Source organism: Littorina saxatilis, linkage group LG4, assembly GCF_037325665.1.
Source record: "Littorina saxatilis isolate snail1 linkage group LG4, US_GU_Lsax_2.0, whole genome shotgun sequence".
NCBI lineage: Eukaryota > Metazoa > Mollusca > Gastropoda > Littorinimorpha > Littorinidae > Littorina > Littorina saxatilis.
The window spans coordinates 9,625,063-9,651,005 of record NC_090248.1 but is presented as its reverse complement, the minus strand read 5'-3'; the positions used below and the strand labels follow the sequence as shown (position 1 = coordinate 9,651,005).

At 40.9% G+C, this 25,943-nt stretch overlaps 2 protein-coding genes across 2 annotated transcripts in view; one reads left to right on the top strand and one right to left on the bottom strand.

The window, feature by feature from the left end:
* Window positions 1-1,028: 1,028 nt before the first annotated feature.
* Window positions 1,029-8,933, bottom strand: LOC138963921 (dolichol-phosphate mannosyltransferase subunit 3-like). Its single transcript, XM_070335781.1, has 5 exons — window positions 8,770-8,933; window positions 6,734-6,853; window positions 4,673-4,702; window positions 4,052-4,129; window positions 1,029-3,083 (listed from the first exon to the last, which is right to left on the bottom strand). Exons 1-5 carry the CDS (start codon window positions 8,773-8,775, stop codon window positions 3,018-3,020), a joined length of 300 nt encoding a protein of 99 aa, XP_070191882.1. The 5' UTR covers window positions 8,776-8,933; the 3' UTR covers window positions 1,029-3,017.
* Window positions 8,934-9,233: 300 nt separating this feature from the next.
* Window positions 9,234-25,943, top strand: part of LOC138963919 (GDP-fucose transporter 1-like) — a 32,185-nt gene continuing 15,475 nt past the window's right edge. Inside the window, exons 1-5 of the mRNA XM_070335778.1 lie at window positions 9,234-9,553; window positions 15,985-16,045; window positions 17,004-17,144; window positions 18,883-18,999; window positions 19,746-19,854. Of these exons, the coding sequence (XP_070191879.1) occupies window positions 9,450-9,553; window positions 15,985-16,045; window positions 17,004-17,144; window positions 18,883-18,999; window positions 19,746-19,854 (532 nt within the window). The 5' untranslated portion in view covers window positions 9,234-9,449. The remainder of the gene's footprint in view (window positions 9,554-15,984; window positions 16,046-17,003; window positions 17,145-18,882; window positions 19,000-19,745; window positions 19,855-25,943) is intronic.

The window sequence follows — 25,943 nt, the reverse complement described above, 5'->3', positions numbered from 1 at the left end:
TTGTCAAGCGATTCCTGTTTACAAATGCACTAACCCATTACTTGTGTCCCAGCAGGCTTTAGTAAAACTAAATTAATACCTACTGGAAGATTACCAGTTTCCAGTATGTTAAAATAGGCTTAACCTATCTACTGCTGGACTTACATCAGAACACTAACAGATTAAACTATACATGAATCGCGAGACAAGCGGCAAGAGAAGAGATTTTTGGAAAAAATACAGGTGAATGAGCAAGAAGGCAGAAAAAAGAAAAGAATTCATGAAGAAAAAGAGAGCATGACAGGAAAGAGGAACCAAAAATCTACCTAACAGCAAACTAGAAAGCTCCTGCGGTTCCAAAAACAGGAGGGGCCTTTAATTTCATAACCGCAGTGCCCCACTGCGGGAGTTGAGTTGAGTTGAGTTGACTTGTGTCTGTGTGTCTGTGTGTTCGTGATGCACGGCCAAAGTTCTCGATGGATCTGCTTCAAATTTGGTGGGCATATTCAGGTAGACCCCGGACACAACCTGGTCGATGAGAATTTTCAACACATGCTCTCAGCGCGCAGCGCTGAACCGATTTTGGTTTTTCTGTTCATCTTCCCAGATCCATTCCCACTAACTCTTCCTTATCTTCTCCAGTGTTTTGCGTTTATTTCCCTTCCTTTGTGTGGCGTCAATCCATATTCCCGTTACTATTTTTAGAAGGTCACTGTTCCCGTTACTATTTTTAGAAGTTTTCCTTCGTGTGGCGTCAATTGTGTACGGTGCGCCACTCACCTGGCTTCGTATTTGGCTCTACTTCTTCCCGGCGAAAATTTTCAACACGTGCTCTCAGCGCGCAGCGCTGAACCGATTTTGGTTTTTCTGTACATCCATTCCCAGTAACTCTTCCTTATCTTCTCCAGTGTTTTGCGCATTTATCTCCCTTCCTTCGTACGGTGCGCCGGCTGCAGCAATGAATAAATCCTTAAAATCTCTTAAAGACCAAAACTGTAAAATGAAAAGAAAAAAACACTTTTTTCCACACACACACATACAGCCCAAAAAAGGCTGACTCAATACAATTTTCTTATATTTTTCAAGTACTTACATATACCACCCCACTCCAGTTCATTCTGAATTAACACAATCAATAAAGTATGACAAGCACGTGTGAACTTCCTTTGATTATCTTCAACTAGTCATCTTAACCAAGGTTGGCCGAAACATTTTGTATGTATAATTGTATTTATCATAAAGTGCAGGTTTGTCCTTTGGAAATAAACAAAGAAAAGACAGATATGAATGATTGTGTCAGCTGAACAAACAAAACTTGAGCTTTTGCCGCAAAGAAGAGAATATGATAAACATAAAACAAGTCGCGTAAGGCGAAAATACAATATTTAGTCAAGTAGCTGTCGAACTCACAGAATGAAACTGAACGCAATGCCATTTTTCAGCAAGACTGTATACTCGTAGCATCGTCAGTCCACCGCTCATGGCAAAGGCAGTGAAATTGACAAGAAGAGCGGGGTAGTAGTTGCGCTAAGAAGGATAGCACGCTTTTCTGTACCTCTCTTTGTTTTAACTTTCTGAGCGTGTTTTTAATCCAAACATATCATATCTATATGTTTTTGGGATCAGGAACCGACAAGGAATAAGATGAAAGTGTTTTTAAATTGATTTGGACAATTTAATTTTGATAATAATTTTTATATATTTAATTTTCAGAGCTTGTTTTTAATCCGAATATAACATATTTATATGTTTTTGGAATCAGCAAATGATGGAGAATAAGATAAACGTAAATTTGGATCGTTTTATAAATTTTTATTTTTTTTTTACAATTTTCAGATTTTTAATGACCAAAGTCATTAATTAATTTTTAAGCCACCAAGCTGAAATGCAATACCGAAGTCCGGGCTTCGTCGAAGATTACTTGACCAAAATTTGAACCAATTTGGTTGAAAAATGAGGGCGTGACAGTGCCGCCTCAACTTTCAAGAAAAGCCGGATATGACGTCATCAAAGACATTTATCAAAAAAATGAAAAAAACGTTCGGGGATTTCATACCCAGGAACTCTCATGTCAAATTTCATAAAGATCGGTCCAGTAGTTTGGTCTGAATCGCTCTACACACACACACACACACACACACACGCACACACATACACCACGACCCTCGTTTCGATTCCCCCTCGATGTTAAAATATTTAGTCAAAACTTGACTAAATATAAAAAGAACATACAATACTAACACAAATGAAATACACATTTACGAAATGTGAAACCCCCTCAAAACGTGCCTTTTTTGGCCTCTGAAACGGTTGACACCTACCGCCTTTGACAAAAGGCTACATAAAGACTAGAGAAGTAAGGTGCATAAAACAACATGTTCTGAACAGGAAATTGAATGGCCTTTCCAATGGTAGTCAGAAGAGTTTAGCTTGTCCATATTTTGATTTTTTTCAGATTTTATAATACGGGGCTATGGTTTTTGTCAGGTCGATTTTAGGGGTGACCTTGTTTGACAGGCTGTCACGGGATGCCTACACAAAGTACCATCAATCGAACAAATGATATGAACAGCTGACATAATTACCTTTTCGAACATATAAAGTTCAACTAAAATAAATTGCGGTTCAATGCTTTTCTTAGCGTGCGAAATTTGTTGCACAATTTGTTTGGCCAAGTTTAGTTCCACAGTCCAACAACAAACAGCTCTGAAAGTGTTCACATTTCTGAATGCATTTACCAATATGTGAAGTTAAAAGCAAACAAAACATTGTGGAAATTGTAAGTTTCATAATGACTTTATAATGTGTGTGCATAGGCGTGTGTGTGTGTGGTTGTGTGTGTATATGTGTGTGAATATATGTGCGAGTGTGTATCTGTGTGTGTGTGTGTGAGTGGTTGTGTGGGTTTGTGTAAGTGTGTATCTGGGTGTGTGTACGTGTGTGTGTATTCTAACACATGTATTGAGTAGTCTGTTGTGCCCAGCGGTTACAGTCCCTCGTGTAGGATGGTCCACTCATTCAGAAAGCCAAGGTCAAGGTCAGCTGAACTCATTTGCGTATTTGTATCCTTTCCTTTTCAGATCTTCTTTTGCCTCCTCAACTTGCTAGAGGAGAAAACGAACAAAGATATTTTGTCAAATATGGCACTGACTGCTTTTTCTCATACTTAAAACATAAAGGTACCCAAAAAAATTGCCCAGAATAGACCGTTTTTGGAAATAACTCCGTCAGGTTTGTATGAGTTGTGGAAGAGTGAATACCCTTGTGTTTTCTCTGACAAACATTGGAGGGGCCAATCAATCATTAGTGAAGGGTGCATGTGTTTTCAACACATCCCTCGCTAGTGATTGGCCCCTCCAATGTTTGTCAGAGAAAAGGCAAGGGTAATCACTCTTCCACAACTCATACAAACACAACGGTTATTTTTGGAATTCATCTATTCTAAAGAAAAACAGAAAATACAAACAGTTTGACAGATTCATTCGTACACTGTTAACACAACGATTGCTCTGTTTTATTCATTTATATATTTCATATCATGTTGTCACTAGAAAGCTAGTGTACTTTGGATTAGGAAGGTCTGTGATTATAATATAATGTTGCTCTGTCCTGGCTTTACCCAATCAACTGCTAGCAACATTGCCATCACTAATACTGACCAGAAGAAAGAGGTAACACAAAAGTGAAAAAACCAAGAAATTCCTCCGAGGTAGGAAAAACACCCCCGTCAAAGGGAAATAACCTTCTCAGTTGGTGGCAGTGACTGAGTGAGAATGGTTATTTCCCTTTGACCATTAAGATGTCCCTCTATAAGTCCTTGTATAATTTTAATCCACCAAGTTTGGTGACGATCGGTCCGTTCATTCTTGAGATCTATATGCGAACACAAACAAACAAACAAACACATGGACCGAATCCTATACACACCCCTATACCGGGGGTGTAAAAATGCTTTGTTCCACACAATGTTTAACTTTTTCTGGCTGTGGGAATATGTATGTTGCCTGAAACTATAGTTTTTTTTAGAAAGGATAGAAATAGTAGAGATACGAGATAGAGATAAACAACATACCTTTTTCAATTCTTCAGATGCTACCACACAGTCATTGAAAGTTGCCACTCTATATCCCACCACAGCCAAAGAATAACACTGTGAACAAAAAAATCATGTTAGAACACAACTAAAACTGTTCAATTCTACAGCAATAATTAATGTATTGAGTTACAGACATGTTTCAAGGAACTATAACTGTCTTATCATATCCTTACCTCACTCTGCAACAGAGCTTAATTTGGCATACAAAAACAAAAAGAAATGGAAAAAAAACCCCAGGTTGGGTGTATAAATCGGAAAGAGTGGAAAAACAGAGATTTTTCCTCATATACAGCATATAAATAACATATCACTTATCAGCTCATGTTGGTGCCATTTACACAACTGTCTTTAAGATCACACTTTCTCTGTGAGTTGAAAACTCTCTCTCTCTCTCTCTCTCTTGCTCTCTTGATGAGAGATGAGACTGAACATGCCTCTGCCTAGGATTGACCTATTCAAATCTAGTTTAGTCTCTCTCTCTCTCTCTCTCTCTCTCTCTCTCTCTCTCTCTCTCTCTCTCTCTCTCTCTCTCTCTCTCTCTCTCTCTCTCTCTCTCTCTCTAATCATTTTATATCATCACATGTATATCATACTTACTGCGAAAGATATCAACAGGTACAGCGGTAACTGAAACAAAATTAAAGGCATATGTACGCGCTCCCGTGTTTACAAAGTGTAGTTTGCCCATAATCGATGTCAAACGCACCATAAGACCATGTAATGACGATATGTCGCCATGCGCGGACCTATACATGCATTACAGCTTGTTTTAGAGTCTCAAAAACTTTGGATGTAAACAAAGACGCGGAGTTATTTCCCTTGCGTCAACGCTACCTCTGTTGGCAAATCTATAAATAGGACAATCCAGATCAAAATGAAAATTAACATATCTCAACATTGAAGGGGTCCTAGACCACAATATTTTGCAGGGAACTTAATTTAGCATGTCTCCAGCTGTTGGTAAAGCAATTAGCGTGTATAGTCATCGAGTACATATGGCTTTAAGCAAACAATTATACAATACAAACTAATGTATACAAAATAAAAATAAAAAAATATAAAACCATTCACCTGGGAATCCATGAACTACTAGACAGCAAGAGGATTGATACATGGTAACATGTAATATAGACAGAAATATCCATAGGTCTTGCACATCTCACTACGATTAAAGTCTTTTATGAATAACTGGTTTGTTTGTTTGTTTGTTTGCTTAACGCCCAGCCGACCACGAAGGGCCATATCAGGGCGGTGCTGCTTTGACATATAACGTGCGCCACACACAAGACAGAAGTCGCAGCACAGGCTTCATGTCTCACCCAGTCACATTATTCTGACACCGGACCAACCAGTCCTAGCACTAACCCCATAATGCCAGACGCCAGGCGGAGCAGCCACTAGATTGCCAATTTTAAAGTCTTAGGTATGACCCGGCCGGGGTTCGAACCCACGACCTCCCGATCACGGGGCGGACGCCTTACCACTAGGCCAACCGTGCCGGTATGAATAACTGGTGACAAAATCTCAAGAAAGTAATGATGAATGACAACCTTTAAAGATAAAGTGATACTGTATTTTCCCTGAAGTCAAAGATCAAAGCAGTTCAGGAAAGCAGAGGCTCAGAAAACACTTTTCACTCACAATCACATGCCTAATTGCGGTGTCATCAATGCTCAAAACTGACAGATACATGCTTGTATTGCCCTTCCTCACTTACTTTAATTACTTATCACATCAATCTTACCATACATCAGTGCGAGCACAATGCAGTTCTAAAACATCTGGTCATATTTTTTCATTGCAAACTAATGACATTTAAATGATCATGCAACATATGTTAACTACACATTTAAACAAAGAAAACTTACAAAACTTGTTTATTTACTTATTCCACCAAAGCTGGAAGTATCCAACAGACGCTATACTGACTTCCACTTGAGGCATGTTAATTCTTCCCGATAATACTTGATAAAGAAGCATTCTTGGTTGCCAAACCGTGGCTACAGTTGGGGACAGAAGTTCACCAAACTTTGGGAACATACTAATACTACTAACTTAAATACGGTGGGTATCCTAGGACTCTTTGATTTTTGATCAAACGCCACCCGAGGCCGCTTTGGGAGGGTGTAAAGTCCGAGTCTACAAAATAGTGCTTGCGCCAATAGACGACGTCACGATGTTTTAATGTCGATCTGTGTCATGTCTGTGGTTTCCCTTTCACTCTCTCACGCGTAGGTAGTTGTATGAGACGAAAAACCGAGGTCCCTTCGTGTACACTACATTGGGGTGTGCACGTTAAAGATCCCACGATTGACAAAAGGGTCTGTCCTGGCAAAATTGTATAGGCATAGATAAAAATTTCCACCAAAATACCCGTGTGACTTGGAATAATATATGCGCCAAAATGGCTGCGATCTGCTGGCCGATGTGAATGCGTGATGAATTGTGTAAAAAAAAATTCCATCTCACACGGCATAAATAAATCCCTGCGCCTTGAATATGTGCGCGATATAAATTGCATAAAATGAAAATAAAAAAATTTAAAAAATAGATCCCTGCGCTTAGAACTGTACCCACAGAATACGCGCGATATAAGCCTCATATTGATTGATTGATTGATTGATTGCATGTGTTAGTGTACATGTAAAGAAAACTTACCACAGAAATCACATCGTGCCACGGTTGCGACAGTTTTACGGGTACAAGACGGAAGAAAAGTGCTGACCACACGGACAGAAATACTGCAATTCCTGCCAGCCATTGAAACAACTTCGGGAACTGCAACACAAATGTATGGTTCACGTCAATGTAAAGCTGATGAACCCTTTAAATAGCATATAATATATGCAGCTTAATGTTGCAGTAAATGTACTTGCAGTTGTGGACTCTTGTGACCGACACATTCTCCTCCTCGGAAGTTGAAATATTAAGGCAGGCAAAATTGGAATAAGTCATGAACACACTTTCGCAATGTTTATAGGTGAATTTAATGAACAGTATTTTTTTTTAAACCGTTGGAACAACCATGCCTTTTGAACGAAAGTTTCAAGCCCAGTGATTTTTGCGTGTTAGAGTATCAACTATCATTAGGCCAAAAAAATAAAAAATAGTCTGTTTACGGTAACAGAGGCAAAAAAAATAGGGTGGGTAGGTCGGGATTTTTTTTTCCCCAAAAAACATATTTTTAAGTTATTTGCCAAAAAACAAAGACTTCCCCCCCCCCAAAAAAAAAGTCCAGGGTCAAAATAGGGTCGGTAGGGATATAGACCTTTTTTTGTTGTTGTTGGCCTTATCAATTTTTCATATTTCAAAGACCTAATAATGTGACTACAGCAACATTCATTTAAAATACAGTGGAACCCCCCTCTAAGATCCCCAATTCAAGACTACCTCCCTTTCATTGTTTCAAGATCCTGTTTTCTCAGACTTTCGGTTTATTATTTACCTATGTAAATACTAAATTTACCTCTATTTGAAGACTCCCCCTTTTCAAGACCTGATTTTCTGATTGTTGGAGGTCTTAAAGGTCCTTGTCTACATTTTTATACCGAAATCGCCATTTGACCATTACAATGCAGAGTCTATTTTCTACAAATATCAACAATACACCCCCTTTCGATCAGGAAAGACGAAGCCAGTGTTGCCGTTTGAAAATTCATTGTAGTATTCCAGCGTAGTACTCATAGTAGGATATCCTTATTTGGAAAATGCCAAGCGCAAAACTCCTCTCAAATCCCGTGCATTTCGTGCGTTTAAAAAAAAAGCGTGGACAGCGCTTCAGTGTCAAACTGTTCCTGCACTTGTTTGGGCGTGGCTATAAGCATAGTGACATGAATTTGATTGGTCAGTATTTTTAGGCAAAGCACATGTTCTCAGCAAACAGAAAACAAAATATTGGAAGCGTGAGTCACGCTACCCCCCCAAAAAAAATCTTTTTTTACATATATTTTTTTTCTATAACTTTTTTCCCCATGGTTCATTCATCATCTGACATAACTTTTTAGCAAAATCTAACCATAAGATTATTGAAAAAAAAGCAAAAGTGTAGACGACCACCTTTAAAAGGGGGATTCCACTGAATAATTAGGCAAAACCAGCCTCTGATGAGTGTGCATTCAAACCCGGGAAAACAAACATACAACATAGCTAGAGAGAATAAATGAGGATTTCTGCTAGCTAGCATCTGGCCACAAACTGACAAATTAAGTCAATCAATCGATCAATAGGAAGCTTATATAGCGCGTATTCCGTGGGTACAGTAAGCGTTTGTCAAAGAGTTGTCAACACAGGACAAACAAAAAAACTAACATCTACAGACGGACACGAACCCTATCACACACCAGCAAACCCTGATAAACATACAACAAACAACTGTTTAACAACAATTTACACATCAATAGCTAGGTCCAAACAAAATAATATTAAGCACAAAGAAAACACCTCTCACAGTGCACAGCACAAGAATGTCTTTTGGGGCACAACACATCACGTCGAACATGAAAGTCGCAGCCAGCTACGGAAAGAACTGAGTCTTCAACCTACTCTTGAACGCGTCAAGCGAGGGGCTCTGGCGAAGCTCAAGCGGCAGGGAGTTCCAGACAAATTAAGTGGTGATACTAATTACTATAATGTAGAGCTTTAACAAGCGTCCAGTATAATTACTACACTGCAACAATCACATAGCGTATACTCACTGCCATATTCAAATGATGTTCGGCAACAGGTAATGGTATGGCTGTTCAATAAACTGTATCTCTCCTGCCCAACAGGGACCAATACTCATATAGTGCACTTCCCGTCAAATGCAGACGAATTTCATCAGGGGAAAATGAAAGCGGAAGCACCTGCAGACACGTGTAAGAAACTGTAATCAAAAATATAACGGAACAAGACATTTGATTTTTTCATTAGAAATCAAGTCAAAGGAGTCACTAAGGGAGTGTAACTGTAGTATCTAACATTTAATTCAGTTATACTACAGTTGATATGACAAGTCGTGAAAATTAAAAAAAGAAGAAATCAAAAAATGTTTGTTTTTTTGTTTTCAGTAAAGAATCAACTCATCACCGACTTCTTTTCTTATTGAAGAAATCAAAACTATTAATGCTCCCTTGCGAGAACGCCTTACGGCAGTCACAACAGTTTAGGATCATTTACACTCACGAGAAAGTAAAAGCGAATTTCTCCAACAAAATATTTTAAATCATAGAATGAACAGCTCTAAGAACATTATCGGAATCAAATTTGCTATAAACTGTTCTTACATATTTGTTAATGTCGCAATCGAAAAATCGATACCATAAACAAACGTGGCGACGTTCCGCTTCCCCGATTGTGTCTGTGGTTGGTCAACGTTGCTGTTGTTCACTGGGGCATGCCAGCTACAGCTTACCGTGTTGGTGCAAAAGAAAAACTTGTCAAAATGGAGTCTTTAGTATCCAGATACACCAAGATCGCGGTCGTGGTTGCAGCATACTGGTAAGAAATGGAAGCTTGTATACTATCTCCTCTCAGAGACGTTTTAATCACTTTTAATCACCTAGTCTAGAAGTTTGCACTGTTTCTGCAGTACGTTTTAAGAACAAGTTCAAACAGCCATTGCTTTAGTCAAGTTACGCTACATATCTTGAGAAAGAGGAATGCTGGAATGGAGAACCAGCTTCCCAAGCACTTAGGACGCGTTGAGGAAGTAAGAGGCGGACATGGGAGTTGGAGGGGGGATGGGAGTGTGACTGTGAGACTGGGACTGGGAGGGAGAGTACTGTGGTCTTTTGTTTTATTATTTATTTTCAGAGTGTTTTCCTTCAATCTATTTTTTTGTTTCTTGAAAGTTAGTATGGGTGCAGTGTGGTAGCTAGCTATACATGTATGCCAGCATGACATATTCTGCACAGCTTTTAGAATCCTTATGTTAAATTGCAGTTTCCTCATGCAGACAAATAATGAAATATATTATATATATGTTAGGCGCGTTTGATCAATCTGCGCGATCGCGCTGCGCGTTTGGTGGATCGATCAAACGCGCACACATCGATCGATGTGTGCGCGTTTGATCGATCCACCAAACGCGCAGCGCGATCGCGCAGATTGATCAAACGCGCCTAACATATATATGTTACAGTCAAAACGGGAAATCAGTCATTACGGGTAATGACTAAAAGTTTTAGTCATTTCCGGAAATGACTGATTTGATCAGTCATTACCGGAATTGCCTAAAATCTTTAGGCATTACCCGTAAATGACTAAACTTTGTGAATATTTTTTACCCTTATTGCCTGACTGCTAGTTCATGTTCAGTCATTACTGGTAATGTCTAGAGCATATTTTTAGTCATTTACGGGTAATGACTAAAGATTTTAGGCATTTCCAGTAATGACTGATCAAAACCGTCATTTCCGGAAATGACTAAAAGGCGAGATAACAACACGTACACTCTTGCAACAAAACATGGGATTCTAAAAGGTTCGTATGAAAGGAGTGGGTTTGAACTATGTCCACAAAAACTCCTGGATACGGCAGACCTTAACTGTGACACAATCCTGAGCCTGCGAGAAACAGTTATTCGCGGATCACAGAGTGGTGGGCAGGGTTATATTAAGTGCAACTGTGCAGGAACAAAAAGGTGTCGCACTAACAGGTGCAAGTGCTACAAATCAAAGATAAAATGCAACAGTCGCTGCCACCAAAGCATGAACTGCCACAACAAATGAAATGTGTGTGTGTGTGTGTGTGTGTGCGTGTGTGTGTGTGTGTGTGTGTGTGTGTGTGTGTGTGTGTGTCATTTACTTCAATTTTCCATTGATTTATTCTATTTTACTCCAGATTTCTGTTCAATTTATCGAATGTGTGTTTGTCATTACAGCGTCAAAGTGTGTGTTCAAGACGGTTTAGTTGCAAGGGGTATTGACAGGGGGAGGGAGAGAGAAAGAGAGAGAGAGAGAGAGAGAGAGAGAGAGACAGAGAGAGACAGAGAGAGAGACAGAGAGAGACAGACAGACAGGCAGAGAGAGAGAGACAAAGAGAGAGAGAGAGAGAGAGGCACAGACAGAGAGAGACACAGACAAAGACAGAGAGAGAGATAATTCCATTTTCTTTAAATTTCTGTTCATTTTATCTTTTCTTTATTTCAAATTTCTGTTCATTTTATCTAATGTGTATTTGAAATAAAAGATTGTCAAATGTTTAACATCAGAGTTGCGAATAGATTGAGAGATTATGCGGTTCGGGGTTTGAGCGCTTTATGGCGAAGGGAGTGCGTTCTATATAGCATTTCTATTGGCCGATCTGAGAAGTACACGCATTTAGTGCCGCGTTTTATAGCAATTGGCTTTCGCACACACGGGTGCAACCTTCGTGTCTACCACTCTGTGTGTTTTATAGCCTTTACAACCAAATAAATTTAATGTGTTTTTGCTTGATTTTTGAATTATTACTAAGTTTAATATTGACTTATGTTAAATATTGTATGGAAACACAATATCATGCATAATTGGATAACAAGTCGCGTAAGGCGAAAATACAATATTTAGTCAAGTAGCTGTCGAACTCACAGAATGAAACTGAATGCAATGCCATTTTTCAGCAAGACCGTATACTCGTAGCATCGTCAGTCCACCGCTCATGGCAAAGGCCGTGAAATTGACAAGAAGAGCGGGGTAGTAGTTGCGCTAAGAAGGATAGCACGCTTTTCTGTACCTCTCTTTGTTTTAACTTTTTGAGCGTGTTTTTAATCCAAACATATCATATCTATATGTTTTTGGAATCAGGAACCGACAAGGAATAAGATGAAAGTGTTTTTAAATTGATTTCGACAATTTAATTTTGATAATAATTTTTATATATTTAATTTTCAGAGCTTGTTTTTAATCCGAATATAACATATTTATATGTTTTTGGAATCAGCAAATGATGGAGAATAAGATAAACGTAAATTTGGATCGTTTTATAAATTTTTATTTTTTTTTACAATTTTCTGATTTTTAATGACCAAAGTCATTAATTAATTTTTAAGCCACCAAGCTGAAATGCAATACCGAACCCCGGGATTCGTCGAAGATTACTTGACCAAAATTTCATCCAATTTGGTTGAAAAATGAGGGCGTGACAGTGCCGCCTCAACTTTCACGAAATGCCGGATATGACGTCATCAAAGACATTTATCAAAAAAATGAAAAAAACGTTCGGGGATTTCATACCCAGGAACTCTCATGTCAAATTTCATAAAGATCGGTCCAGTAGATTAGTCTGAATCGCTCTACACACACACACACACACACACACAGACACACACACACACGCACATACACCACGACCCTCGTTTCGATTCCCCCTCGATGTTAAAATATTTAGTCAAAACTTGACTAAATATAAAAATGAGATGATTGTGGGGGAGCAAACTATGAAGACGCACAATTTTTGTAATAATGGGATTCATCTCAGAACATTTAGTTCATGTTCAGTCATTACTGGTAATGTCTAGAGCATATTTTTAGTCATTTACGGGTAATGACTAAAGATTTTAGGCATTTCCAGTAATGACTGATCAAAACCGTCATTTCCGGAAATGACTAAAAGTTTTAGTCATTACCCGTAATGACTGATTTCCCGTTTTGACTGTAACATATATATAATATATTTCATTATTTGTGACATCGATCGATGTGTGCGCGTTTGATCGATACAAAGAATACAAGAATCGTTAAAACGTGCAGCTCTTAGGCCTAAAAAAAAAATAGGTGTGGTTACGGTAACCCGACCTACCCTATTTTTAGGGGCCGATCCTATAACTTTTTATTACATTTGTCAAAAAAAAAAAAAAAAAAAGGGAAAAAACCGAGTGCAAAAAACGCAATGAAAGCGAAAGCGCCCGAGTCGCACACTTATTTCCCTGTCAAGTAGGTTTAATTTGTACACATTAGAAAAAAAAGTTTAAAAAAAAAAAAAAGTGATTGCCTACCTACCTACCCTATTTTTTTTGGCTATGTTACCGTAACCACACCTATATTTTTTTGTGGCCTTATAAGTTATATACTTGCGCATTTGGACGATCCGTCTAACAAATCACCATCGTACTACGCACACACACGTCTTTCTTTTCTTTATTTGGTGTTTAACGTCGTTTTCAACCGTTCAAGGTTATATCGCGACGGGGAAAGGGGGGAGATGGGATAGAACCACTTGTTAATTGTTTCTTGTTCACAAAAGCACTAATCAAAAAATTGCTCCAGGGGCTTGCAACATTGTACAATATATGACCTTACTGGGAGAATGCAAGTTTCCAGTACAAAGGACTTAACATTTCTTACATACTGCTTGACTAAAATCTTTACAAACATTGACTATATTCTATACAAGAAACACTTAACAAGGGTAAAAGAAGAAACAGAATCCGTTAGTCGCTTCTTAAGACATGCTGGGGAGCATCGGGTAAATTCTTCCCCCTAACCCGCGGGGGGCACACACACACGTCTGCTGGTAATGACCGGAAGTAGGCCTAGCTATAAGTGTCTAAACAACAATCTGTAGGACATTTAAAAAAAAAAGGGATTATATTGTACCAAACACTTATCTCAAAGACATCACATCACAGGTATATGTGTCGAGGTTGCACCTGATCATCCATTTCACATGTATTAGCTCATTGAGTGTTTAATTCTCTTTTAATAGCAAATGATTTAAAAGTTTTTGTCCCGTGTTATTATAGTCACAAGACGTATTTTAAAATTACCATGGAGTCCCATGAAAGGCTTAAAAGCTAGTACATGTATAAGCTGTACTTCTTATCCTCTGCACGACGTCTGCTTCCCTGTCGTCTACTTCTACTTCTTGTCCTGTGCACATTTGGAGCAAGCCCACCGTCTCCTGGCTTGTCGAAGCTGTTTTGCAGTTTTGATGCCCACACAGCTTGCATGGAACCATTCTTTACATGAGACACTCAAACATAAGTGTACCATTGTCAAGTTTAAAGACTTACTTTGTGACAGATCGTCCAAATGCGCAAGTATAAGAGCTGCGCGTTTTAACGATTCTTGTCAGGGGCGGACGAGGGGGGGGGGGGGGGCACAGGGGGCACGTGCCCCCCCCCCCCCCCCCCACCGAAAAAAAAAAAAAAAAAAGAAGAAGAAAAAAAACAGGTTTTTCTATGCTGATTCTATGACCATTTCTAAGTTCAAATGGCACCAGATGGCACCATTTTGCTTCTTTGGGCAAATTTTTTTACGGGGGGGCATGCCCCCGGACCCCCCTAGCAAATTCGGGCGCTTCGCGCCCATCACATTCACTTTCGATTCAAAGTGCCCCCCCGGCCCTTACAAAGCAACTGATCCGCCCCTGCTTGTATTCTTTGTATTCTTTGCATCGATCAAACGCGCACACATCGATCGATGTGTGCGCGTTTGATCGATCCACCAAACGCGCAGCGCGATCGCGCAGATCGATCAAACGCGCCTAACATATATATACAGTGGTCGCCGGTTAATATGACCACTTTGGGACCGGGATGAAATGGTCATAATAAGCGGCTGGTCATATTAACCGATGTTAGAGAAAACGACTTAAAAAAATCGCAAAACAAAACATTTTCATTGTCATCTTCTGGAACCACTGAAAAAGACCATCTTCCACATCTTTGTCTTTTCCATGTCGTAGGCGCTTTCGTTGCGGTGAATCCTGCGTTGCGCACTCCTTCCTCACGCTGTCTTCATTCTTGAGAATGTTTGTCAAAAATCCTCTGTTGACGCCCAACTGTGCAGCACTCTCAAGCATACTACAGGATGGTAGAGCTTTAAATTTGTCAATAAGTTCTAGCTTTTCCTCGGCTGTCCGATCTTGGCGTTTTCGTTTCGACATTGTTTCCTCTTGAATCAGACTGAAAGATTGGTTGGCTCGTGCTCTGTTTGCCAAAAAGAGAGAGAATAATGTTCGTGATCAATTTAGATTTATTCACGGGAAATAATGAAAAGATCGCACGCTTTTTTGCCTTTTTTATGACGCTCTTTCTTTCTTTATTTATTTGGTGTTTAACGTCGTTTTCAACCATTCAAGGTTAAATCGCGACGGCTTTATGACGCTCAGTCTCGAGGAAAAAAAGAGAGAGAATAATGATCGCGACATTAGAGATCACTGAGCACTGATCACTGATCACTTTAGTTTCATTCACGAAAAAGAAAGAAAATATCGCACGCCTTTTTGCCTTTTTCAAAACATCGTATGTATTTTCCCCCCCGAGTGATTTCAAACTGAAAAAGATGTGAACTTGTTGCCATTTTCTCGAAACAATGTGGCCATATTAAGCGGTGTTGTGGTCATATTAAGCGGCTTTTTCTAATACATAACAAAGAAGGACAATTCCGGACCGGGTAAAATTGGTCATAATACGCGGCTGGTCATATTAACCGCGGTCATATTAACCGGCGACCACTGTATATATATATATATATATAGGGGTCTGATATATAGTTGGTCGGTGGAACTGGGAGCCCATGCCAAGAATATGTTGGTCAGAAATGTTCATTATAACTTAAAGCCATATGTACTCGATGACTATACACGCTAATTGCTTTACCAACAGCTGGAGACATGCTAAATTAAGTTCCCTGCAAAATATTGTGGTCTTGGACCCCTTCAATGTTGAGATATGTTAATTTTCATTTTGATCTGGATCGTCCTATTTATAGATTTGCCAACAGAGGTAGCGTTGACGCAAGGGAAATAACTCCGCGTCTTTGTTTACATCCAAAGTTGTTGAGACTCTAAAACAAGCTGTAATGCATGTATATGGTCCGCGCATGGCGACATATCGTCATTACATGGTCTTATGGTGCGTTTGACATCGATTATGGGCAAACTACACTTTGTAAACACGGGAGCGCGTACATATGCCTTTAATAGCTTGTTATGTTTTCTTTCAGGGCCATCTCCATATCTATGGTATTTGTCAACAAGTACTTGCTCAGCAGCGAAGATTTGAAGGTAATAAAGATCTCTCATAATTAATTGCCAGTTAAAATTTAGCTGTGAGTGATAGAAGAATTTAATTTGATTATTTATAAGGAGACACTATATATGTGATTGACGTACATTTCTGTAACTTAATTCGTGACCGACGTGTGAAGGGTTTACGTATTTTTCGTGCTGAGCTAGAGAACAAGTATGGATCTGTGTCAAGAGTTGAAAACTGGTTGAACAGAAAAGATTAATTAATTAGCACCTCATCCTTGATTAGAAAGGGGACTGGGTGGCCGAGTGGTAACGCACTTGCGCTCGGAAGCGAGAGGTTGCGAGTTTGACCCTGGGTCAGGGCGTTAGCAATTTTCTCCCCCCTTTCCTAACCTAGGTGGTGGGTTCAAGTGCTAGTCTTTCGGATGAGACGAAAAACCGAGGTCCCTTCGTGTACACTACACTGGGGTGTGCACGTTAAAGATCCCACGATTGACAAAAGGGTCTTTCCTGGCAAAATTGTATAGGCATAGATAAAATGTCCTCCAAAATACCCATGTTACTTGGAATAATAGGCCGTGAAAAGTAGGATATGCGCCGAAATGGCTGCGATCTGCTGGCCGATGTGAATGCGTGATGTATTGTGTAAAAAAAATTCCATCTCACACGGCATAAATAAATCCCTGCACCTTGAATATGTGCGCGATATCAATTGCATAAGATGAAAATAAAAAAATAATAAATTAAAAATAAAATCCCTGCGCTTAGAACTGTACCCACGGAATACGCGCGATATAAGCCTCATATTGATTGATTGATTGAAATTATACGCATGCATTCTGTTTCTTTTGTCTTGCTCATTTTTGTTACCTTTTTTAGCTAAGGTATAATTGTTCAGCTTACAAATGTAAACAGAACTTGGCCCATCAAATGAGATGTTTTGCAACTTTATTTTTTATTAATCATGTATACATAAATTTTATTTTTTCAGTTGAATGCGCCACTGTTCATCACATGGTTCCAGTGTGTGATTACGGTGCTCTTGTGCTTTCTGCTGAGCCTTTTCAGCCAGTTCCTGCCTGACCTTGTATCTTTCCCATCAATCAAACTTGACCTGCGACTATGCAGAGCCGTAAGTAGACATCATGAATACATGCTTCAATGATGTGTGTGAAAGTTGTGGACAAGGCTGCGCTGATTGGGTTTAACTCTAAACTTCGACCACTTCTTCCTGTAATTGGCATTTCTCTATTGCTCTACAGTGGTACCTCTGATGTGTAGCCCCTCTGATGTGTGGACACCTCCCTTGAAAGGACACTTTCTGGCGTCCCTTTGTCTAGTATCTGTACCAAAATATACCTGTCAAACTCAAAGTGTCATGACAGGCCACCTGCAACGTACGGACACTTTTCGCAGGTCCCAAGGGTACATTGCAGATACGACTTGTGTCTGTCTGCCTGTGTGTGTGTGTGTGTGTGTGTGTGTTCGCGATGCACGGCCAAAGTTCTCGATGGATCTGCTTCAAATTTGGTGGGCGTATTCAGGTACACCCCGGACACAATCTGGTCGATGAAAATTTTTAACACGTGCTCTCAACGCGCAGCGCTGAACCGATTTTGGTTTTTCTGTTCATCCATTCTCAGTAACTCTTCATTATCTTCTCCAGTGTTTTGCGTTTATCTCCCTTCCTTCGTGTGGCGTCAATCCATATTCCCGTTACTATTTTTAGAAGGTCACTGTCCACAACGCTCGATCCATATTCCCGTTACTATTTTTAGAAGGTCACTGTCCACAACGCTCCTTATCTTCTCCAGTGTTTTGTGCGTTTATCTCCCTTCCTTCGTGTGGCGTCAATCGCGTACGGTGCGCCACTCACCCGGCAAAGCCGGGTACCCGGCGAAGCCGGCATACGGTGCGCCACTCACCCTGCTCTACTTTTTCCCGGCGAAGCCGGCTACCCGGCGAAGCGGGTATTCATCTAGTAATATATATGTGCACCACTGCGCTTTTCTTGTATGGAAACATTGCTCTTGGCATTCCAACCAATAACGGAATTAGACCCTCAGAAAGATGTGAGAATGAGATCATTTATTGAGGTATGCGGTATGTGAACTTTGGGGGAGGGGGGGGAGGGGGGGTGGTTCCGCTCTAGTGCCATGATCCCTTGTGCGTTATTACCACATATTAATTTATTGTGAAGGCTCCACTACCTCCATTTTTGAGTCACTTGAGAAAAAGTGACTCTATGTAATCGGTCAGTGTTAGTCTGTCCGGCCGGCCGTCCGTAGACACCACCTTAACGTTGGACTTTTCTCGGAAACTATCAAAGCGATCGGGCTCATATTTTGTTTAGTCGTGACCTCCAATGACCTCTACACTTTAACGATGGTTTCGTTGACCTTTGACCTTTTTCAAGGTCACAGGTCAGCGTCAAAGGAAAAATTAGACATTTTATATCTTTGACAAAGTTCATCGGATGTGATTGAAACTTTGTAGGATTATTCTTTACATCAAAGTATTTACATCTGTAGCCTTTTACGAACGTTATCAGAAAAACAAGGGAGATAACTAGCCTTTTCTGTTCGGCAACACACAACTTAACGTTGGGCTTTTCTCGGAAACTATAAAAGTGACCGGGCTCAAATTTTATGTGAACGTGACTCATTGTGTTGTGAATAGCAATTTCTTCCTGTCCATCTGATGCCTCATATAATATTCAGAACTGCGAAAGTGACTCGATCGAGCGTTTGCTCTTCTTGTTTCTTTTTGAAGATGTTAGTGTGCTCACCTGCAAAAAAAGAAACATGGTCTTCGGTCCTTCTTGTTGCTATTATTTTACCGGCGTTACAAAATTAGATTTTTATTTCCAGACGCTGCCATTATCAGTGGTCTTCGTATGCATGATCACCTTCAACAACATGTGTCTCAAGTTTGTTGGTGTCGCTTTCTACTACGTGGGGCGCTCACTTACCACAGTCTTCAATGTGGTATGTATAATAATGATAATAATAATTATAATAATGATAATAATAAATCACTTTTCCATAGCGCGAGTCCCGATTGATAGCTCCAATCGCTTTGCAATTCCAATAAACATCTCACACACACACACACACACACACACACACACACACACACACACACACACACACACACACACACACACACACACACACACACACACACACACACACACACACGCGATATACAAATCATGACATAAGAAAATACAAGCAAACAAAACCAACATAGAAATAAGATTAAGAACAAGCACACACTCAACAAAAACAACAAAATTAAGCAAGCAAGTATCTTTCTGCAGTGTCCACCGTGTGAACACTTCTTGACATTACCTGAATTAGGGCTTGAAATATCGCTTCCTGTGGAAGATTTTCTCCAATGAGAGTGTTATTCATCTCTTGAAATGCCTGAAACTTGTTTCTCTTTCACTCAAAGTTATGTCTGGAATGCACCGGGTTGCGTAGATTTGTTAATTTGGTAGGGTTTATACTAGTTATATGACTGTCAGTTTCAAAGTAAACAGATACTTGTAGGTCAGTCTGGTTATAAATACCCAAAAATACTTAAAAAAAACCACTTTTTCATTTTGAAATCAAGTAGAAATAAAACTGTCACTGTCATTTCAATTTCTTTGCTTTGAAAATCACTGGTGGCTGTTGTCTGTCTTTTGCAGTAGAGGAGAAATTATTTATTTTTCATATGGTTTGTGCAGTTATTCACCTACCTATTGCTGGGCCAGTCGACGTCTTTTAAAGCCATTATTTGCTGTGGAGTTATCATCCTTGGCTTCTTCCTTGGTGTAGACCAAGAAGGGGCAGCTGGTAAGTCTAGCGTTTTGTCACTTTTCCATGTCCTTTTCTTTCTTTCTGTGTGTCAAGACAATGGCACCTCTATCTTAAGACCCCTAAAGATCTGAAAAATGAAGTGTGAAAGGAGGGGAAGTGTGAAAGGAGGGGAAGTGTGAAAGGAGGGGAAGTGTGAAAGGAGGGGGAATATCAAAATGGCACCTCTATCTTAAGACCCCTAAAGATCTGACCAATGAAGTGTGAAAGGAGGGGGAATATCAAAATGGCACCTCTATCTTAAGACCCCTAAAGATCTGACCAATGAAGTGTGAAAGGAGGGGGAGTATCAAAATGGCACCTCTATCTTAAGACCCCTAAAGATCTGACCAATGAAGTGTGAAAGGAGGGGGAACATCAAAATGGCACCTCTATCTTAAGACCCCTAAAGATCTGACCAATGAAGTGTGAAAGGAGGGGGAACATCAAAATGGCACCTCTATCTTAAGACCCCTAAAGATCTGACCAATGAAGTGTGAAAGGAGGGGGAACATCAAAATGGCACCTCTATCTTAAGACCCCTAAAGATCTGACCAATGAAGTGTGAAAGGAGGGGGAGTATCAAAATGGCACCTCTATCTTAAGACCCCTAAAGATCTGACCAATGAAGTGTGAAAGGAGGGGGAGTATCAAAATGGCACCTCTATCTTAAGACCCCTAAAGATCTGACCAATGAAGTGTGAAAGGAGGGGGAGTATCAAAATGGCACCTCTATCTTAAGACCCCTAAAGATCTGACCAATGAAGTGTGAAAGGAGGGGGAACATCAAAATGGCACCTCTATCTTAAGACCCCTAAAGATCTGACCAATGAAGTGTGAAAGGAGGGGGAGTATCAAAATGGCACCTCTATCTTAAGACCCCTAAAGATCTGACCAATGAAGTGTGAAAGGAGGGGGAACATCAAAATGGCACCTCTATCTTAAGACCCCTAAAGATCTGACCAATGAAGTGTGAAAGGAGGGGGAGTATCAAAATGGCACCTCTATCTTAAGACCCCTAAAGATCTGACCAATGAAGTGTGAAAGGAGGGGGAGTATCAAAATGGCACCTCTATCTTAAGACCCCTAAAGATCTGACCAATGAAGTGTGAAAGGAGGGGAAGTGTGAAAGGAGGGGAAGTGTCAAAATGGAGGTACATTTACTGATACCAAGAAGAGAAAATCTGAGATAATAAAGTCTGAATGCAGAGGGGGTCTTAAACCAGGTTTTACTATGGATCAGCAGTTTGGAGTTTACTTCATAAACTTGCATTAACCCCTTCACTGCCCAGCACGTACTAGATACGTGGTCATGTTTGGTTTGTCATACGCCCATACACGTACTAGGTACGTGGCATTTACATCAACACTTTTCAGGACATTTGTGAAAACTAAATGGGAGGTAACCACTGACCAACTTCTTGTAGGGGTTTAAACACAGTTCTTTCCCATTGACTGTTCAGATAAGTTAGTACCACGTGGTAAAAACATTTTTAGAAGTTTTTCCGATCTATAAGATTCAAAATGGCGGCCGAAAGTCGGACATCAACTCGTAGACCTGTTTTCAAATGATACAGTGTTCTGGAAGCTCTACAAGAAGTGATTTATGGATTACCACACAGAAGAATACTGTTATGGGCTGTAATGCGAGTACCTGATGTTTGACACCAGTTTTAGCTGTGTTTTCTGCGGTTTTACGTGCTGCAGTGTGTGTGTGAAAGTTTGGAAACTGTAATTTTTGACAAAAATGGTCATTATATCGATTTTTACTATAACAATCACAAACAAAGTCCAATGATCATGTTATCAGATAATAGCCAAGGGTGTAAGCAAACGCCAAAGATCTAAAAGATATCTCAATAAATGATTGAGCAGTGAACAGATTAGTGAACCTACCGAAGAAAGCGAAATTTGCCCTGGCGCACAGCAATACCAAAATGCTGTTATACTGTGGCAGTGAAGGGGTTAAATTACATATACTCTACCAACTCACATATAGCAATTTACCTCAGTTTAGTGCTAGGATGCTTGAACGCGATCACCTTGGTAACAAGGGAAGCAACCTTAAAAAAGAACGGCCTTGACCCTTATATAAGGGCCACGTGACCAGGATCACTTCCGTGTGCGTGCGCATAAAGCGCCGCCATGTTATTGTAGCAGTTTTCCTATTGTGTTGATTGTCTGTTTGTTTACCCGGCGGAAAACCGTGAAAGTTGTATAACATGTAGATAATAAATAAAATGTGTGTCTTTCATTTAGCTCTGCAGATTCCTGGTCTGGTGCATGCACTCCTAATTTACTCTCTTCCTTTTGTCTAAATTTGCCTCGCGTTGTGTTCATTCTCCTAGTGCGTGCACTCCTAATCTGTTGGTTGCTAATTTTATCCTCTTCCACCTAAAATTGCCGGGTTAGCTTATCTTTATAAAAGGTTACTCAGTGAGAAGAAATGACGACTTATGTAACGACGAAAACCATTCAGTCGAGTGACGGAGTCAATTTCATGGGATCACTTTTCTATAAATAGTTTATTAGACTCATTATCTAGAAAAGTGTACAAATCATCCAAATACAACAGGCGTAAATTACGCAATATTATAAATTCACATACAAAATTGATACAAAATCCCGGGTCGCCTTTACATGGCAAACATCAAAAATGCGCAGATTATCTTTATGGAAAAACAATGAAGCCACCTAATCTCCCTTCCCCAGATAATCCTATCCTAAATCGAGACTCCGCATATCGAGCTAGCTACCTTTTTATCCCATACAGGATCTTTTGTTCCCTGACTGACTATCTAAGAATTTCTTACGACCTATTTATTTTGATGGAATTCGAAATGGGAGAAACGGTTCTTCCCTCTTTGGGCTATGTTTTAAGGATGGTCTAAGACCTCAGAACTTTCTAGATTAACTTCAGTGAGAACGGGACAGAGTCGCGGACGACTCTACTTATTCACCACCAAAGTATTTTATCCCAACCTTATTTCCAGTCTTCTCCCTTTTACAAAGTACCGTACGCAGACAGGGTGGGACACCAAAAACACAGGAGCTTGCCCACATCTGCGCAGGTCACCTAAAGTTTAATCTACCACACCTAGCTAGCTAATTTAGGACCGTTCAATCAAACGCACGCCGACGTTCTAACAGTCCGGTTGTTTATTTCTGACTATCTACGGAATTCCTCTCCTACATATCTTTAGGACCTTTACTGTTGCTTAAAGCAAGCAAGCAGTAACATGCGCGGTCGTCCTTTTAAACTGGCTATGCCTAAGCTGTCCTAATTTGTGAAGAGGTAGAAAGAATCTCTAAGTTCTTTTATCGTTACTCTATGTTTTCCCTACACTATCCCTTCAACAGAATGTGAAGTCTCTTCTTCTTGTCCCTATTCTAAATCTTGATCTAGTCTACCTTGTCTTTACTCTCTCCCTATTCTAATCCCTAACCTAGCGCCCTCAGTCCATGTCCTTATTCTAACCCATCCTATTCTGTTCTAAAGCCTGTCCTAATGCGTGTAGGAACTTCGTTTTACCCTGCCTTTTATACCAATCTGCATGGCAACGTAAACAAACACACAGAACCAGAGGCAGATTGGCTGACTGAAAAAGAACATTAACCGCACTACTTTCAAAACATTACGCGGACAATGTAGTCCGTCCTTTTTCCTTTATCTTTACACTTGCTGATCACAACAAGCGCTCTTTTAATAACTGTTCGTAATATTTAAGCAACCTACAACATTATCTTCATCAAAGAAACCTTGTCTCCCCTCTCTTTTAAGATTCCTATCCTTTCTGATCTAACGATGATTTCTTCCGGCGATCGTTGTTTCCAACCCTACGAACAATCATCATATTCCTGTTACGTTATTAACCAAAATAACATCTTGTGGTCATTAAATTACATCCATTTCACAACTTTCATCCAATCTCTCGTTACTCAACTTGACATTGGTCAAGTTCTACCACCATTTATCGACCCGTATGCTGGTAAAATCGTGTCCGCGCCACATAAATGGCCGCCAACACGGAACTGAAAAGGGAATTACCTCCCTTGCATCGTCTACTTTTGGTTATGAACCCTAGTATTCTAGCTCTTCTTTGGCAAGCTGAAAACAGCGATAGCGTGACAGAATGACTCTGTACGCCATGACCATTCTAAGCCTTCCATCTCTAACTTTTACATTAAACTTTCTTCAAATCTGGCTCTCCCGCCACATTATCATTCCTTTCCAAGCGTTTACATGCGGTGGATGTGTGCCGAATGCGCTCGAGCTTTTTAGCTCACGGTCTTGCTGTTTTCTTAGCAGTGACTGTTCACCTTGGTTCCCGACCACTCTCTCTCTACCTACGGCTGTTTTGGGTGAGATTATTCCAAATTTTACTGTTGTATTTTGTCGGTCTGTGCGTCTTTGCCTGAGTTTGTTTTTGTTGTTTTGTTTTGATAAACAAGTTGACTTACTTGCTGTCATGTCTGACAGCGGCAAGAAGAAGAGCTTAGCCAAGCAGGTAGTTGCTGTGCACTCGCCTAAGAAAGGTTCTAGAAAGCCGAAACCAGCTAACGTTACGGTTTTTGATCCTGCTTCTTCGAAATCGATCGACGTACAGATTAATGCACCCTCCTCCTCTTTGCTTCGCCCCGCCACCATGCCTACTCTGTCGGCGGAGAAGGTCTCGGAGGTTGCTAGTAGTAACCCCATTGTGTCTCCCGAGGTTTCTACGATTTTGTTGACTCTGAGCGCGCAAATCAACGCGCTGTCTGCGGACCTCAAGTCTACGCGGGAGGAGTTTCTCTCTTTTCCACAGGGTGTGGGAGATTCTTCTTCTCTCGCCAGGGTTAAGGTTCCCCCCTCGGCGACTGTGACAAGGGCTGACGTTCACGCTTGTCAGTCTCCCGGTGATGGAGGGGTTCCCTCACGTGCCGATGCTTCTGGCCACTCCGGTCAAAAAGGTATTTATGCTTCACCAGTAGCGGGGTCCTCCCGCCAACGTGAAGCGTGTTTACCGGAGAAAGTAGCCCCCCCCCCCCCCCCTGGAGAACGGGCAAGGGGAGAAAGTTCCGACTCCCTGCCTATCACCTTCCGCTCGCGCGGTCGGGTAGAGCAGGGAAGGGACCCGGAAACGCGAAGGGATCTGTTGTTGTTGTCCCCTTCCCCATACGAGTTGGCGGCGACACAGCAATCTCAGCTTCCGGCCTTCGGGCAGGAAGCCGTCCGTAGGAAGTCATGTCCCGGGTATAGCATCCCGCACGTGGCTTCCTTTCCGGTCGATGTTCCGGTTGACGTTTGTAGTCAATACGGTGACAGTCTTCCGGCTCACACGGATGTGATGGATGAGCAATCGGATTTTGCTCCTTCTCTGCAGGAGGAAGACAGTAGTTTCTGGTTGCCATCTGAGTTGCCTCACGCACTTGCGTCTGCAGCTGAAGTGGCGTTTCGCTATTTTGAGGAAGGTGTGGTGTCTACGGCAGGTGTGTCCGTTCCGCCACCCTCGGCTTTGGGAGATTTCCGTGTTCCGGAGGATGATTCTCATTCCTTTCGTTTCCGGGAATCCCCATCCGTTGCTTACGAGATGTCTCGAGTCTTGGGCAAGACTAAATCTCATGCCAACGTACGCGCTGATACAGTTCCGCTTTTGGTGGCACATGGTGCTGCTCCGGATGTAGTCAAGCCTTGGCTGTCTTCCTCTCAACAACCGACTTCCGCTGTTCATTCTGGCCGGAAGTTTACGTTGAATTCTCAGTCGGTCAACCTTATCGACTCATTCGCTCTTCCGCGGGCTACACTTCCGGTGACTCCGGAATTAGCTTCTCTCCGGGAAGATGGGTACAGTAGGGACAGGGCTGTTCCGTGTTCGGAACTTACTCTTTTGTCCTTGGAGGAAACGGGCAGGTCTTTGCTGGAGCTGTCATCCTTGTCGGAGACAATCCAAAGAGCTCTCTCGAGATCGATTTCTACCTCTCTCGTTCCGTTTGAGTTTCGGAAGGATGCGGTGGAGAACGATGTAGCGACTTTGCTTGCTACGCTGGCTAAGGTGTCATCAGAGCAGATGAGCCTGTCGCCTCGGCTTTATGCACACTCAGTTTATTCT